Genomic DNA, 12944 nt, shown 5'->3' with positions numbered 1-12944 from the left:
CCCAGAATAACAGTAAGAACCCTGCGTCCTCTCACTAGAACCCCTGCAAAATGACTCATGTAATTGCTCTGTGTAAGTATCAGCTCGCCTGCACGGTCCACCCACACATTCTGATGCTAGTCTCCTGTGGAATGCAGGGAGCAGGGAAGGGGGCCCATTCTCAAGGCCTAGGAGTAAGGCAACCACGAATTCCACTGGTAAAGGCAGACAGGGACCACCAAACGTCCAAGTCAAGGCAACTGCCAGTCATTCCAGACCCTCTGGTTTGTCTTTCTATCATTCTTCCCATTAGGGAGGGAAAACATTTTTCTCTTTTAAAGCTCCTAGGAGGGATTTCTAGGGTCTTCCCTCAGGAATTAGTTGTAGGAATAATTGGGCCAGTGGAGTGCAGGAGATATATCCAGCACAGCCTGAGCGCTCCTAGAGAAAGTGACCTAGATCAAGTAGTGGGTGGATGGAGGACTATTGCGGGGACCCCTGCCACCTACTGACTTGCAGCTGAACCCACATTCCCAGGAGCATCTGCCTGACCAGGGGCTGGGGGAGGGGGCAGAGAGCTGAGGAAGGTGGGGGAGGATCGGGGGAAGGGGACAGTGGCGTTGTCCCTTTCAGGACCAAGCTCCTTCTATCCCACTCCCTCACCCACCCTCCCACCCATCCATTAGGCACACAGGAAGGAGGATAAGGTGAGGACAGGAGGCAGGGAGTGAGAGGGAGAGGAGGGCAGCTGTGGAACTCTGAGCTGGCTCGGTGGGTATGAGCACACAGCTTGCTGCCTGTGTGAGTGTGAGGGGGAGAGCGAGGGAGCGAGAGCAAGGGAGGGAGAGGGAAGCAGGCTGCGAGAGGAGAGGCGAGGCGAGGAGAGGAGAGGGGAGCAAGCGCTCCAGCTAGCATGAGGACGGCTTCTCTTCCCTGCTCAGTTAATCTGGCTGTCAGTTGGTGTTAACGCTGCAGTTTAAGTGCTCAGATTCCAAGGGAAGCACAAACCTCCCAGAAGAAAGGAAGGAAGCAAGCAAGCAAGAAAGGAAGGAACTGCAGGAGGAAAAGAAAAGGCACAGCAGAGACAGGAATACGGGGAAGGGGGAAACACCAAATCTATGACTGGACCTGGGCTTCTTTCTCGCCAATGCAAAAAGGAATATGCAGCACATTTTTGCCTTCTTCTGCACCGGTTTCCTAGGCGCGGTAGTAGGTGCCAATTTCCCCAACAATATCCAGATCGGTGAGTGAGAGGGGCAGTCTGGGGAGGGAGTTTCTGGGTCTGGCCAGGTTTTGGGGGGGGCGGTCTGTGTCCCCCACCCCCACTATGGGCTGTGCCTGGCTATTGAAAGCTGTGGTGCCTTGATGGGAGAAAGACTTGGGCCACAGCATGGGGAGGGGGCTTCTCCTGATCGGACAGAGGGGAAGTGTGCACACACACAAACACACACAGGTCCACACACACCACTCGCACTCTAGGCATGAGCATGTGAAATGGAGGAGCCAGTGCTTTGGAGGAATAAAAATAATCAGGCTGTAGCGAGGAGAGAAATGGTGGGTGTTTAAGGAGTTAACTCCATTGCTTGGTGGTTGGTGCTGGACTGCATTTACTTACATAAATACATGTGGTGTGTGTATTTATGTATATGAGTATGTATTAAATATGCACATGTATATTTAACTAAGAGTGGCAGTGATTTCTTAGCTGGGGGGAGGTCTCTCTAAAGAGACCCTCTAAAATGAGGAGTGAAGGAGTAAAAGGTGCTGGGTTTATTGCAGCCATGGAAATAATGCCTAAAGGCCCCCCGCTCCAAGTCCAGGGGGCTCTCCTCCTGCTCTGGACCCTGCTAGCTGCCTGCTCTCTGCTGCCTGCCATGCTGAGTTGGTGGTCCCCACTCCTGGGACCCTGGAACTTCTGAGTCTGTCCCCTCAATTGCCCCCTCCTCTTAGATTTTCCAGGCACAGACACTGCCTACCTCTCACACACACAAGCACACATATCTACACATGTTCCTCTCCCCTCTCCTCTCGGCTTTTCCCAGCCCTGGGCTCCAGCCTCTCAACTTGGAGCCACGTTTCAACATGCTGCATGCCTTTTTGTTCCCCATTTCCCCTTCCCGGTCGTCATGCTTCTAAAAGGCCCCCCACCCTCCCTGTATTGATAGGGCAGCCAACAGACACTGCTCCTCCTAATAATAATGGGCGAAAGCATACCAAAAAGGAACAATTATATCAATAACAATGTGTGTCCACAGGGCTCGGGGATTCCAAGTAGCCGGCATCTCGGGGCTGTTTGTGACCCGGAATCGAGCAAGCTGCTTGACCTGGAGGAATCTTGGTTGGCTTAGGTTCTGTTTTCTCTTTCTTGATAGAGACCTAGCTCCACTAGGAAAAGTTCCCATCATTGGTTGTTTGTGTTTTTTTGTGAGTGTGTGCTTGTGAGGGATGTGGTGCAGGTGGTATTTTGTGGGGCACACATGAGCTGCAGTATCAGTCACTTTTGGCCTCTCCAGAAGGCTGGCTCTGAGGGTGGTTGGAATAGCCATAGAGAAACTTGCTTTATTTCCTGACACCTGTTAAGCTACATTCTGAAGTGTGTCTGTGTATATGTGTTAGTGCCTTACACGCAAAACAAAACTTCCTGCCTCCAGGGAAGCACTTCCCTGGAAGCACAACCTATAGCTGCCTGCCTCCCCCCATCCCCAACCCCTCTCTTCCATTCATTGCAGGGGTGGAGGTAGAGGGCTGGGAAGTGTTTGGGGTGTGGTCATCTGTGTGTGTGGAAGGGGAAGGGGGCGGAGCAAAAGGATCCAGAAGGAGTTTTTTGTTTTTAGTCTTTAAAATGGAGGCATATGAACATGTGTAAACCACTTGCTCTTATGTGTAGCATTGCTCCTGTTGGCACTTAGTATTGTGTTACGTCAGTACCTAGCTGATTGGAAATGCTTGTCTTGAGATATGCGGACTGCTTTCTCCAAGTGTATTTGTGTACACTGCCATGGGGATAAACGCACGGAGGTGTACATGATACATTTGCTCCTGCGTCTCTGCAGAGTTTTCATTATATTTAGCTCCAGCTTGCTTGTTCAACTGATGTAACCAATGTTTCATTTTCAAATAATGGATTAAAACATTAAATTGTAGAACAAGTGCTAAAAATATCACTGCCAGCAGGTAGTACTTGATTCTCCTTGTATGATCTCTAAGATTGGTTCTGAAAAACAAACGTGCTCCCATTTTTTTGAGAAGCTAGAAGTGCATGCTGTTGGGATGATGACTCCTGGGGGATCTGGGGTAAACTTCTGTGTAAACATTCATTAGAGTGCAGCTTCTGAAAAGAGCTGACTTTAACTTTCAGGAATGTATTGTAATTTATTTACGTGTCCACAGGAAATACAAAGGTAAGCCAAGTACTCTTGTTTCTTGGAACTAGAGCCCCAACAGACACCTTTGTTGTTCCTTTGACTAGAATAGAATGTTCATACCCTTTCGACATTCTAACCCCCAGGTCTTTGAAACCCAACGCCCTGCCATGCAAACACACCAGGGCAATCCCTTATGTAACACGTCATTCCCAGGTAGCTGGGATCATGAGTGTGAAAGAAGCAACAAAACACTACTGGCATGCAACCAGGAGTTTTCAAAGGAAATGAATAACAAACCTGAGAGGGGACAGGATAGTTAAATTGCACGTGGGTCCTGGCAAGTCAAAGGCCAGAAGTGTCGAACCCAATGGTTATAGTGCCAGAGAAGCCCTCAGGGCCCCAGCGTTAGATATCACTGCGCCTCGTTGGTTAGCACTACTTCTGTAAGACTCTGTGGTAGGAAGTGGGTTCGATTCAGGAAGAATCAGACACAATGAGGGTTTATACGCATGCAAGAGCTTAGGCTGCCTAGATGGTTTGCAAAAGGGAGGAGAAAGAGACATGGCAGAAGTCTCCTGTTACCTCTGACCTGAGCAGAGTAGAGGGCTGAACAACCAAATGTTTGGGTAGAGTGAGTGGTATGTGAGAGGCCCTTGTCCCATGAAAGCTCACGAACAAAAGTTTAAGGCTCGGCATCCAGCTACATCTATTTGCTCTCTCATCCCCACCACTAAAGGCCACAACTAGTGAGTCTGACGTGGGAAGAAGCAAAGGGTCCTCCCGGGGTGCATCACGGAGGAACTGACCCTGTCTCTAGCCCAGAAGTCATGTTGCATTTTCTTTCTCATAGGGGGATTATTCCCAAACCAGCAGTCACAGGAACATGCCGCTTTTAGATTCGCTTTGTCACAACTCACAGAGCCCCCAAAGCTCCTCCCCCAGATCGATATTGTGAACATCAGCGACAGCTTTGAGATGACCTATAGATGTAAGTAATTGCTTCTATTTCTGAGATTTCTTGCTGCGATCGACCAATGAGAGGAGGGCCTGTGGGTAGGTGATGGTGTTAACAAAAAATGACTTGAGTTGTATCATTTGTCTTCATAAGAGAAAGCCCTCCAAGAAAAATGTCCAGAGGCTTTTGAGTGATTCCATCAGCTGGCATTTCAGACCCTGCAATGCTTCACAGAATGGGTTGCTTTTTCACTGTTGGCTGACTTGAAATGCCAGCACCGTGGGTACTGGTATTGACTGCACGTCCTCTGCCTCGCCGAGGTTTTCTGGTTCAGCTGAAAGAGTTCTGCACGTAGGAAACTTCTGAGAGACACAGAATCAAAGATTCTGACTTGGAGAGGATGGTTTAAAATGCTTAAGCCTTTTCCTGCCCACAAGTTAAAAGGAGAGAATGTCCCTGCAGCTTCGTAAGAAAGGGCATGTGAGAAGTTGTATATCTGGTTTCCCATTTTGGAAAATGATCAATAATTATTTAAAAATCAATGCCTTGATTATTTCCAAGTGCTTTGAAGTGACTGATTGCTTAAGACACATTTTGTAGGGCCCACTTTGAGCATAAGGCAGAACAGAGGTGATCTCAAGAAGGAGAAGGGGGAGACAAATTTCTGACATCTGAATTGAATGCATTATCAGATGTGGGCAACAAACACCATTCTGAGTTTTTCTGACAACTAGGACTGAAAAAGGAAACTGTGTGGTTGCATGATTGCCATTTTATGACAGATGAAAGCATAAAATTAATCAGTGGAGACATATTCCCTCCAGGAACTAAGCTCATGTGGGATATTATGGCATGAAGTGTGAGCTGAATGGGCAAGAACAATTTAAGATTTGAAACTGCATTAAAAGTGGCACCATAGGTTTTGGGTGCCACTGTGGATTCGGTGACTTCTGCTAAGCTGTGGGTATTAGAAGTCACAGACCATATTTTCTTCATTTCTTTCCCTTATTTCCTCATGGTGGGCTCTCAATGATTTGAACTGAACAGGCTTGGAAGTCTCAAAATGAGAATTCACAATTCTCCCTATCCCTAAAACCACTTATAAGATAATGTAGGCACAAATTCCAAGAATCATAATTATATCAGATTTCATTTATTGAGGACTTACTGTGTGTCAGGAAGTAATTTGATAAACAATTATAGTGACATTCATTGCCATTTATTGAGCATCTGCTGTGGCCTATACATAATGCAGTAACCGGTTTTCACGCACTGGCTCTTTCAATCTTCACGGGAGTCTGCAGAGTATTGCGACCTTTCAGAGATGAAGAAACTAAGGCTGCAACAAGTTATACAACAGGCCTAAGGTCACCCGGGAAGTAAATGGGGTCTTGTTCCTTATTAGTCCATGGTAACCCGATCAATTATATTGAGATTACTAAAGAAGCAAAAGGGAGTTCTCTGGGTCTTGTAAGGCAGTGTGGCCTGATAAAGCACCTAAGAAGAAAACCTTATAGTGATTCAAATTGCAGCTGTGATTTTGCTCAGGAGTACCCACTGAAAAAAGGAAACAGCAATTCTGTATGTCAGTGATGCTGAGATTCAAAAGCTTGCCTATTGTGTTACCACCCAGAAAAAAAGAGCTGAAGTTTAATTGTCAACTCATAGTTCTGTGAAACCATATCCTTGGAAAGCTGAAATAATCTCGAGGAGGCATTTGGTTACCGGACAACCTCCCATTCCTTTTGATATGGCTTAGAGGAAGGTATTTGGGTAGATCTGGCCGAGAGGATCTAAAAACTGCCTGAGATTATGCATAATCTTTTGCCTTTATACGAATATGTTAATCTATGTCCTGGGGAGAGGCTCCATAGCTGTTGTCACACTCTCAAAGGGGTCCCTTACTCAAGAAGGATTACTTGTTTAGGGAATCAAGAAGAATGAACGGCTGGCACTCACCCTGCTGAGAACTGTGTACAGCAGAGCGTGTGGGAAAGAGATATTAACTGAGGTCCCAGTGTCAAGGTCTTGACTGACAGGACAAGATAAAAAAAGACAAAAATAGGAGGAAAGGTTCTGAGGCAAAAGGTGGTGCTCTGTACTGTTACCTTAACAACCTAAGGTTTGATCTCTAATAGAGTTCTTGGCTATTTATTGGGGAGATTGAAATAGGATACAGAAAATATCTTCCGGTGCAGTTAGTGAACTTGGAATGAATAGATCTGGGTTCTTGAACTTGATTCCTGCCATATACCAGTGTACAGGTTTCTGTGAATTTGGTCACTCTTTAAATGTTGCTGTTTTTTTTCAATCTGTGACCTAAAAGGGAAAAACATAGATGATAAAAGGCCCCAGCTCTCCAACAGCTTACGGTCCAGTAGGGGACTTTGCTGAGGGGACTGTCTGAGAAGCAATAACATTATCTTGTGGTTAGACCTTTAATTTCCTCTCTTTAGCTCCAAGATCAGAGAGGGTCCTGGGAAATTTGGGTGGTAATAGTGGCGCAGTAATTTTCAACCTGCCGGAAGATTCTCTGTCAACTTCCACATGAGGCCAGGAACCTTCTGGGTCTATGTTCATGTTACCCATTGGTCTGTGAAAACTGTACATCTGCCCCAATGTGAATTCACTAAAAAATGTCAAAGTGAAGACAGAGATTTTAGGGAAGATACATTAATTAATCATTTATGAAAAAAACAAAGCATCTTATTCAAATTTAATATCAGATGCTTTTTGAAATCTGGACAAGTAGTTACTTTAAATTAACTGCCCCAGTCTTACCTCCAGAAAATAACCATATCTTTGTATTTTTGTAATTTTTGCCATCATTTGATGTTTTCTTGTGCATTTTGCTATTCATTATCCCTCCAGTAGAGGGTGGAGAAAGGAAGGGAGAAGTGTAACAGGAGCTATTTCTACTGGACTCATCAGCAACAGGGGATTAAAAAGGAGGAAGAGTGGGCTACAGGATAGGGGGTTCAGAAGGGAGGAAAAGGGGGGACTGCTAATCCCTCTGGCCAAGATGAGAGTTTTGCATTTTCTCTGCATTCAGACTTCTTGCTTTCCTTGTCTGCCATGATGAAGGGAGAAAGACATGGAATCGCACCCCCAATACCTTGGGATCTCCTCTGAGCACTCTTCCAAGCCTGCAGGGGCAGGTGCTGGGGAGACTGTCCACAGAGACCATAGCTGCTGACATTCAGCTTATCTGGGTGCCTTTATGGTAAGTATAAATAAAGGCACAGATGGACAACTAATTGGGCTTTCTATCGGCAGTCTGAGGAGCACTGATGCAATTTAATTCTTACCATTTCATTCATTTACCCATTCATTCATTCAGCAAATACACACTAAATGTCTACTTCATGCCAGGTGTTAGGAATATAATGGCCAACAAAGACACAGCCTCTTTCCTTGTAGGGGGTTACATCTTAGCCCTCAAATTTCAGTGCACCTCATATTCACCCAGGGAGCTTGTTCAATGCAAGATTCAGGGGCGAACTCTAGACTTTCTAAATCAGAATATTCAAGAACAGGCCCTAAGGGAATTCTGCTGTTGTTACTGTGAGCATCAAACTTTGAGAAAGAAACTCTTTAATGTAAAAAGTCTTTCATACCCTTAGCAAGCATTTCTGAGCCTTTTACCAAGCCCAGGCCTGGTGGTAAGCGCTAGAAATGCAGATAAAAGGGAGACATGTTCCCTGCCCTGGAGAACCTTATTCCTTGTAAGGCGGACTGTCCTGTAAACAGAAAACTAAAATTTAATGTTGTGTGTGTTACAGCAGCAATTTGTAAGTTGGCCTCTCAGAGGGTGGTGGTTGAACTGAGTTTCAATGATAAGTAGAAGCTTTCCGGGAGGACAAGGTGAGCAGCTGGAGAGCGATGAGGTAGGTGAGTTCCGTACAGAGGGAATGGCAAGTGCAAAGGTAGAGACGACAAGAAGACACTTTACCTGTTCTCCCCCTGCTCCAACCTCCTGTGGCAGGCACTTCATGCCAGGACCCTTACTTGCCATTTATAGTTTACTGCAGAAGGAGTCAGTCAATGGTCATTCACAGGCCAGAAATCAGGAAATTTCATGTCCAAATTGGGATACCTCAGCTCTCTTTGAAATTTCAAAAGATCCAGCAACACAAGGCCCCAAGCCCCGGGGGCCCCACTGGCTAAGATGGGGGAGGGAGTATCTCATCAAGATGGCTTCCTTCTAAACCAGCCCACTTCTCTCATGTTCTTTACCTGCCTGGCTCCAGAAAGCATTGATTTATTCAGCCCCAGTTGAGTTGTCCAGCGATGTTGCCTGCATTGCGTGTTTATAGGTCAATTCTACCATCAGAATATAAATCACTGTCCAAAAAGACCATGGGAATCTGCTGTCTGGTGTTGCTGAGAACACGTGTCAGGAGGCTATTCCCCCAACACAAAGGAACAGCTGTCCCTGAGAGCAAGGGATCACACAGTAGAAAGATGCTGAGAGCCTACGGCGCGATCGGGTGAGGGGCAGCATGCCTAGTTACGGCGGGTCCCCTTCTGCTGTGGACCTGCTTCGGAAACCCACAGGCATTCCAACAAGACTTTAGGCACTGACAACAGACAAACATCCTCTTAGTTTTTGCCTGAGCTGCCTCATCATTTCAGAGTTGTAAACTAACAGCCCACAGACTTATTTTGCTTGATCTGCACAGTGTTTTTCAAACTGTGGCATAAAAATCTGTATTTCTGGTCTCTCTGAAGAAAATGGAGGACATCAGGCAACCCTGGACCCACACTCCTGCTCAGGTTCTAGTGCCTGGAGCTGAGACCTGCTGCCCTCTTTGAGTGTAAGGAATAGACTTGAGTTTGCAGAAGTCCTGGCCATTCCCTAGTTTAACTTCCAGTGGCCACTGTAAAAGGATGGCACTGCTTGCCCAGACCTGTAAGCCAGTGATATGCTTTCATCTGATGTACATCCTTCAGCATCCGTCATTTCATTATTTCATTCTAATAGCATCTCTGTAAGGAATAGTTAAGGACACAAAAGATGTGTAAAACTTTTGCTGTCAAAAAACTAGTCTGTATATAGTAATGAAAAGCATGAAGGGCTGGTGGGGGGTGAGCAAATACTATTTTGATGACCAACTATGTGCCAGCTGCTTCACATATATTGTCTTATTTAAGTTTTACAAAAAAATTCAATGGTTATTGGCCCCATTTCAAAGATGATGCCCCTGAGACAGAGAGAGACGGTCTTCTCCCTGTTATCCAATGAATAAGAGCCCAAGCTAGTATTGGAAACCAGCTTTGGGGTCTCCTAAATCCAACAAGCTTTCCCCTTTTCAAGACATATGGCTATGCGGACACACACAAAGTAGTGAAATGGCAGGAAAAGGGCGCCACACAGATGTGTCACAGTGAAGTTTGTGATTCAAGTTTAAGAGCTATGACTTCTGAGGCAGAAGCTCCATGGCTGTGGATAAGGAAGACTTCTTGGGGGAGGTGGGACTAGAGCAGGCATTAAAAGTGGAACAGATTTCGGTAGTGCACTAAAAAGGAAGGTGCTTTGAGTGGGTGAACTCACAATACTTCTTCTTCCCTCCCCTCAATCACTGCAGCCATCTTTGTGTTGGGAGGGCAGAATTCAGTTTGTCTCCCACAACAACACTAAGTTCTCAGGTGTCTGCATGTCTCTGGTTCAGGTGACAATCTGATTGCGGCTCCTCCATTTTCACCCGTGCCCTCACCTGAGACATGCGGGCTTCACCATGCCGCTGGTTGACTCTTGGTTCTTACTATAATATTGATGAGCATAAGCTTTTTGTGTGCAGAAAAGTGTGTGTGAACATCACATCCTCTAACTAGTTGGAGCACTTCTGCTGAGATGGGAGAAATTACTGTTCTCCTCTCAGATGCTCAAGATAAAGCGTGAGACCTTTGGGAAGCCGGTAAGATTCATGCACTTGTTCATTTGCTCAAGGCGCTTCTCTTACTGCCCTCTCTGGAGCATGTGCACCATCACTGCCCTTCCCACACCTTCTCAGACAGCACTCACTGATTACAGAATTCTTTCCCACTAACTCTCGACATAGCTTTAAATTCCCTCTTACCATAGCATTCCAGGCAGCTACTACAAATTGCAAGTCAGTTCAAGTTGAAGTAAGAGATAAAATCAATTTGCCTTTATAAGTCATTATACTAGGAACTGCAGAAAATAAAATGTAGTAGGCACTGATTCTCCCCTTAAGGGGCTCACGTTCTTATAGAGGAATAGGCACACACACACACACACACACACACCCCGATGTAATAGTTTCTCTCTCTCTCTATCTCTCTCTCACACACACACATACAATACACACATACACCCAGAGGAAGGAAGAAAAACTTCCAGAGGGAGGAATCAGACCAGGTTTCATAAAACAAGAACATATGAATTGAATTTAGAAAGGCAGGTAGGATGCAGATTGGAAAACAGAATACATACAGAGACACACAGACACCCTAGTTTGATGTGGTGAGAAGTATTTTGGATCAGGATTTGAAGACATGGGTTCAAATGCTGGACTCTCTTCTTAAAAGTACTCATGTGCGACACCAGAGAAGCATGTCTCCACCACCACCCAATGCTTATTTGTAAAATGAAACTCATGATCTCCAAGAATCCTTCTAGCGCTGTATTTTCATGGTGAGGGTGCCTGGGAAACTCTGGGGATAAACAATTAAGATAAGAAGATCTTGTACCAGCCTTTGGTTAGAGGGAGGATCACTAAACAGATTGAGAATTTAAGAAAAACCTCTGAACCATGACCCCCCACCCCGTGGCAAATTTTGTAAATGCAGGGGTACCAGTGCTACCATGAGCCTCAGGTGCATTCATGCAGTATTCACCAAACATTTATGGAGTTCTCAGTAGTGTGAGCAAAAACAGATAACAGCCCTGTACTCCTGGAGCTTACTGGCTAGTGAGGGATGCCATTAGTCAAATAATTACACAAATGAGTATATCATTATAGGTTGTGATAAAGATGGAAAAGAAAGGGCCATGATTCAATGAAAGCATAGTACAAAGGAACAGCTCTGGGCAAAGGAATGAGTAGGTGTTTGAGCTGAGAACTGAAAGCTTTTGGTGATGGGATGCTGAGAACCGGAGGAGTGTTCTAGAAGCTTCTTGGGTAGAGGCCTGGTGGTGGGAAAAATACATGAGGGGTGTGTGGGGCCGGAGAGGGTGGCAAGGGCCAGGCCTGGTGGGCCCTCCTAGGCATTTGATCTTCAGACCAAGAGCTGTGACAAACCCACTGAAGGGCTTGAAGCAGAGTGGTGCATGTTCAGGTTTCTGCCTGCGCACCAGGAATCAGATGATTCAGACACTCTGACACTCTCACATTCCCTGGAGACTTTTTACTAACGGAGCAAGGGCCTTTGCTCTTTTACTCCTGTTTCAAGTTTGAGATGGAGTGTGGCGATGGGCAGAGGGATGGGGATGACACTGGGGGCAAGGGGAAGCTGACGACTGGCTGTAGGGGTGAGCTGTTGTATGTGGCTCTGTGGGGTGCCCAGGGGTGCTCGTGGAGGCTGGAGGTACGGAGGTTGGAGCTCCTGAGCCTGGAGGCTGATCCAGTACCAGGCCTGGAAATCCAGTGAGCGTGTATTTGCAGGCAGGGAATCAGCAAGAGCCCCCACCTAGTTAATCACAGAGAAAGGCAGCCATACTACACTGAGCCTTGGACTCTAGTCAAACCGGACAACTCAATGGTCCTAAAACTCAACTCCCACTGCTGCTTCCTCCATTTTGAGCTACAAACTGCTCCTCCCAGAGTCCCCTGTTGAGATTCTATCCTCGGGGCAGTCCTAGTTCTTACGGCACTCCCCCATTATGCCTTCCTTGCTCTTCCATGCTCACACCCTCCTCTGCCACCTCGGCCCTTTGTAACTTCCCCCCAGCAGCTGTTCCACTTAATCCTGGATTTTTGTTACCTGGACCTTTATCTCGTCTGCCCAGCTGCACTGAGCAACTTGGGGGCAGTGGCCTCAGTTTCTCTAGTGTCTCACCTCAGCCTCCACCACAGAACAGTGTGCAGAGGTGCTAGGAAAATGACAAAGGCAATGAATGAGAGAATGAATGCAGAGCTGTATATTATGTAACATCAGTGTCAGTGATGAGAATAAGCCTGAAGCACTGCTGTTTATGGGGCAGGGGTTCGACATCCCGAGTTCTGACAGTTCCGACTGGCTGCATTGTAAATTCCAGTGGAAGGCTGCTACAACCAAGTTGCTGGAGAGTGATGGGGGCGACGACTAGTTGTAAGTCAAACCAAGAGCTCATTTCAGTGCCTTGTGGACTATTGTCAGTAAGGGTCCTAGATAAGAAATAAGGCTCCAGTTCCTAACTAAAGGGTTTCTGGTTCATGGCCTGGCTGGGCCATTGCTGACTTGCGTGACTTGTGCCAGTCATTTCTCCTCTTCAGAAACTAGGTTTCTTTCCAATGAAAGTAATATTTATGTCAATGATATGTGGCCATTATGAGAAGGAGGAAATGACAGTTAATTTCAAATCAACTTTCCACCATTGTATTACAATGCCATGAGGTAGGTAGGTCCTCTTAGATTCCTGTTTTCACAGATGAGGAGCGGAGCTCTCAGGGGGAGGGGGGCAGTAGTGCGTGTTTCTGGTC

The 12944-nt window shown here is 46.2% G+C and overlaps 1 protein-coding gene across 2 annotated transcripts in view; it reads left to right on the top strand.

Moving 5' to 3' along the window:
* Positions 1 to 818: 818 nt before the first annotated feature.
* The window catches only part of GRIA1 (glutamate ionotropic receptor AMPA type subunit 1), a 274653-nt gene continuing 262527 nt past the window's right edge, over positions 819 to 12944 (top strand). For both annotated transcript variants that reach the window (XM_037156917.2, XM_037156918.2), the window contains exons 1-2: positions 819 to 1222; positions 4195 to 4332. In XM_037156917.2, the coding sequence (XP_037012812.1) occupies positions 1141 to 1222; positions 4195 to 4332 (220 nt within the window). In that variant the 5' untranslated portion in view covers positions 819 to 1140. The remainder of the gene's footprint in view (positions 1223 to 4194; positions 4333 to 12944) is intronic.

The sequence above is a fragment of the Artibeus jamaicensis genome, unplaced genomic scaffold (assembly GCF_021234435.1).
Source record: "Artibeus jamaicensis isolate MK-2021 breed Jamaican fruit bat unplaced genomic scaffold, CSHL_Jam_final contig_432, whole genome shotgun sequence".
In the NCBI taxonomy this organism is placed as follows: domain Eukaryota; kingdom Metazoa; phylum Chordata; class Mammalia; order Chiroptera; family Phyllostomidae; genus Artibeus; species Artibeus jamaicensis.
This window is presented reverse-complemented; position numbering and strand designations above follow the sequence as displayed.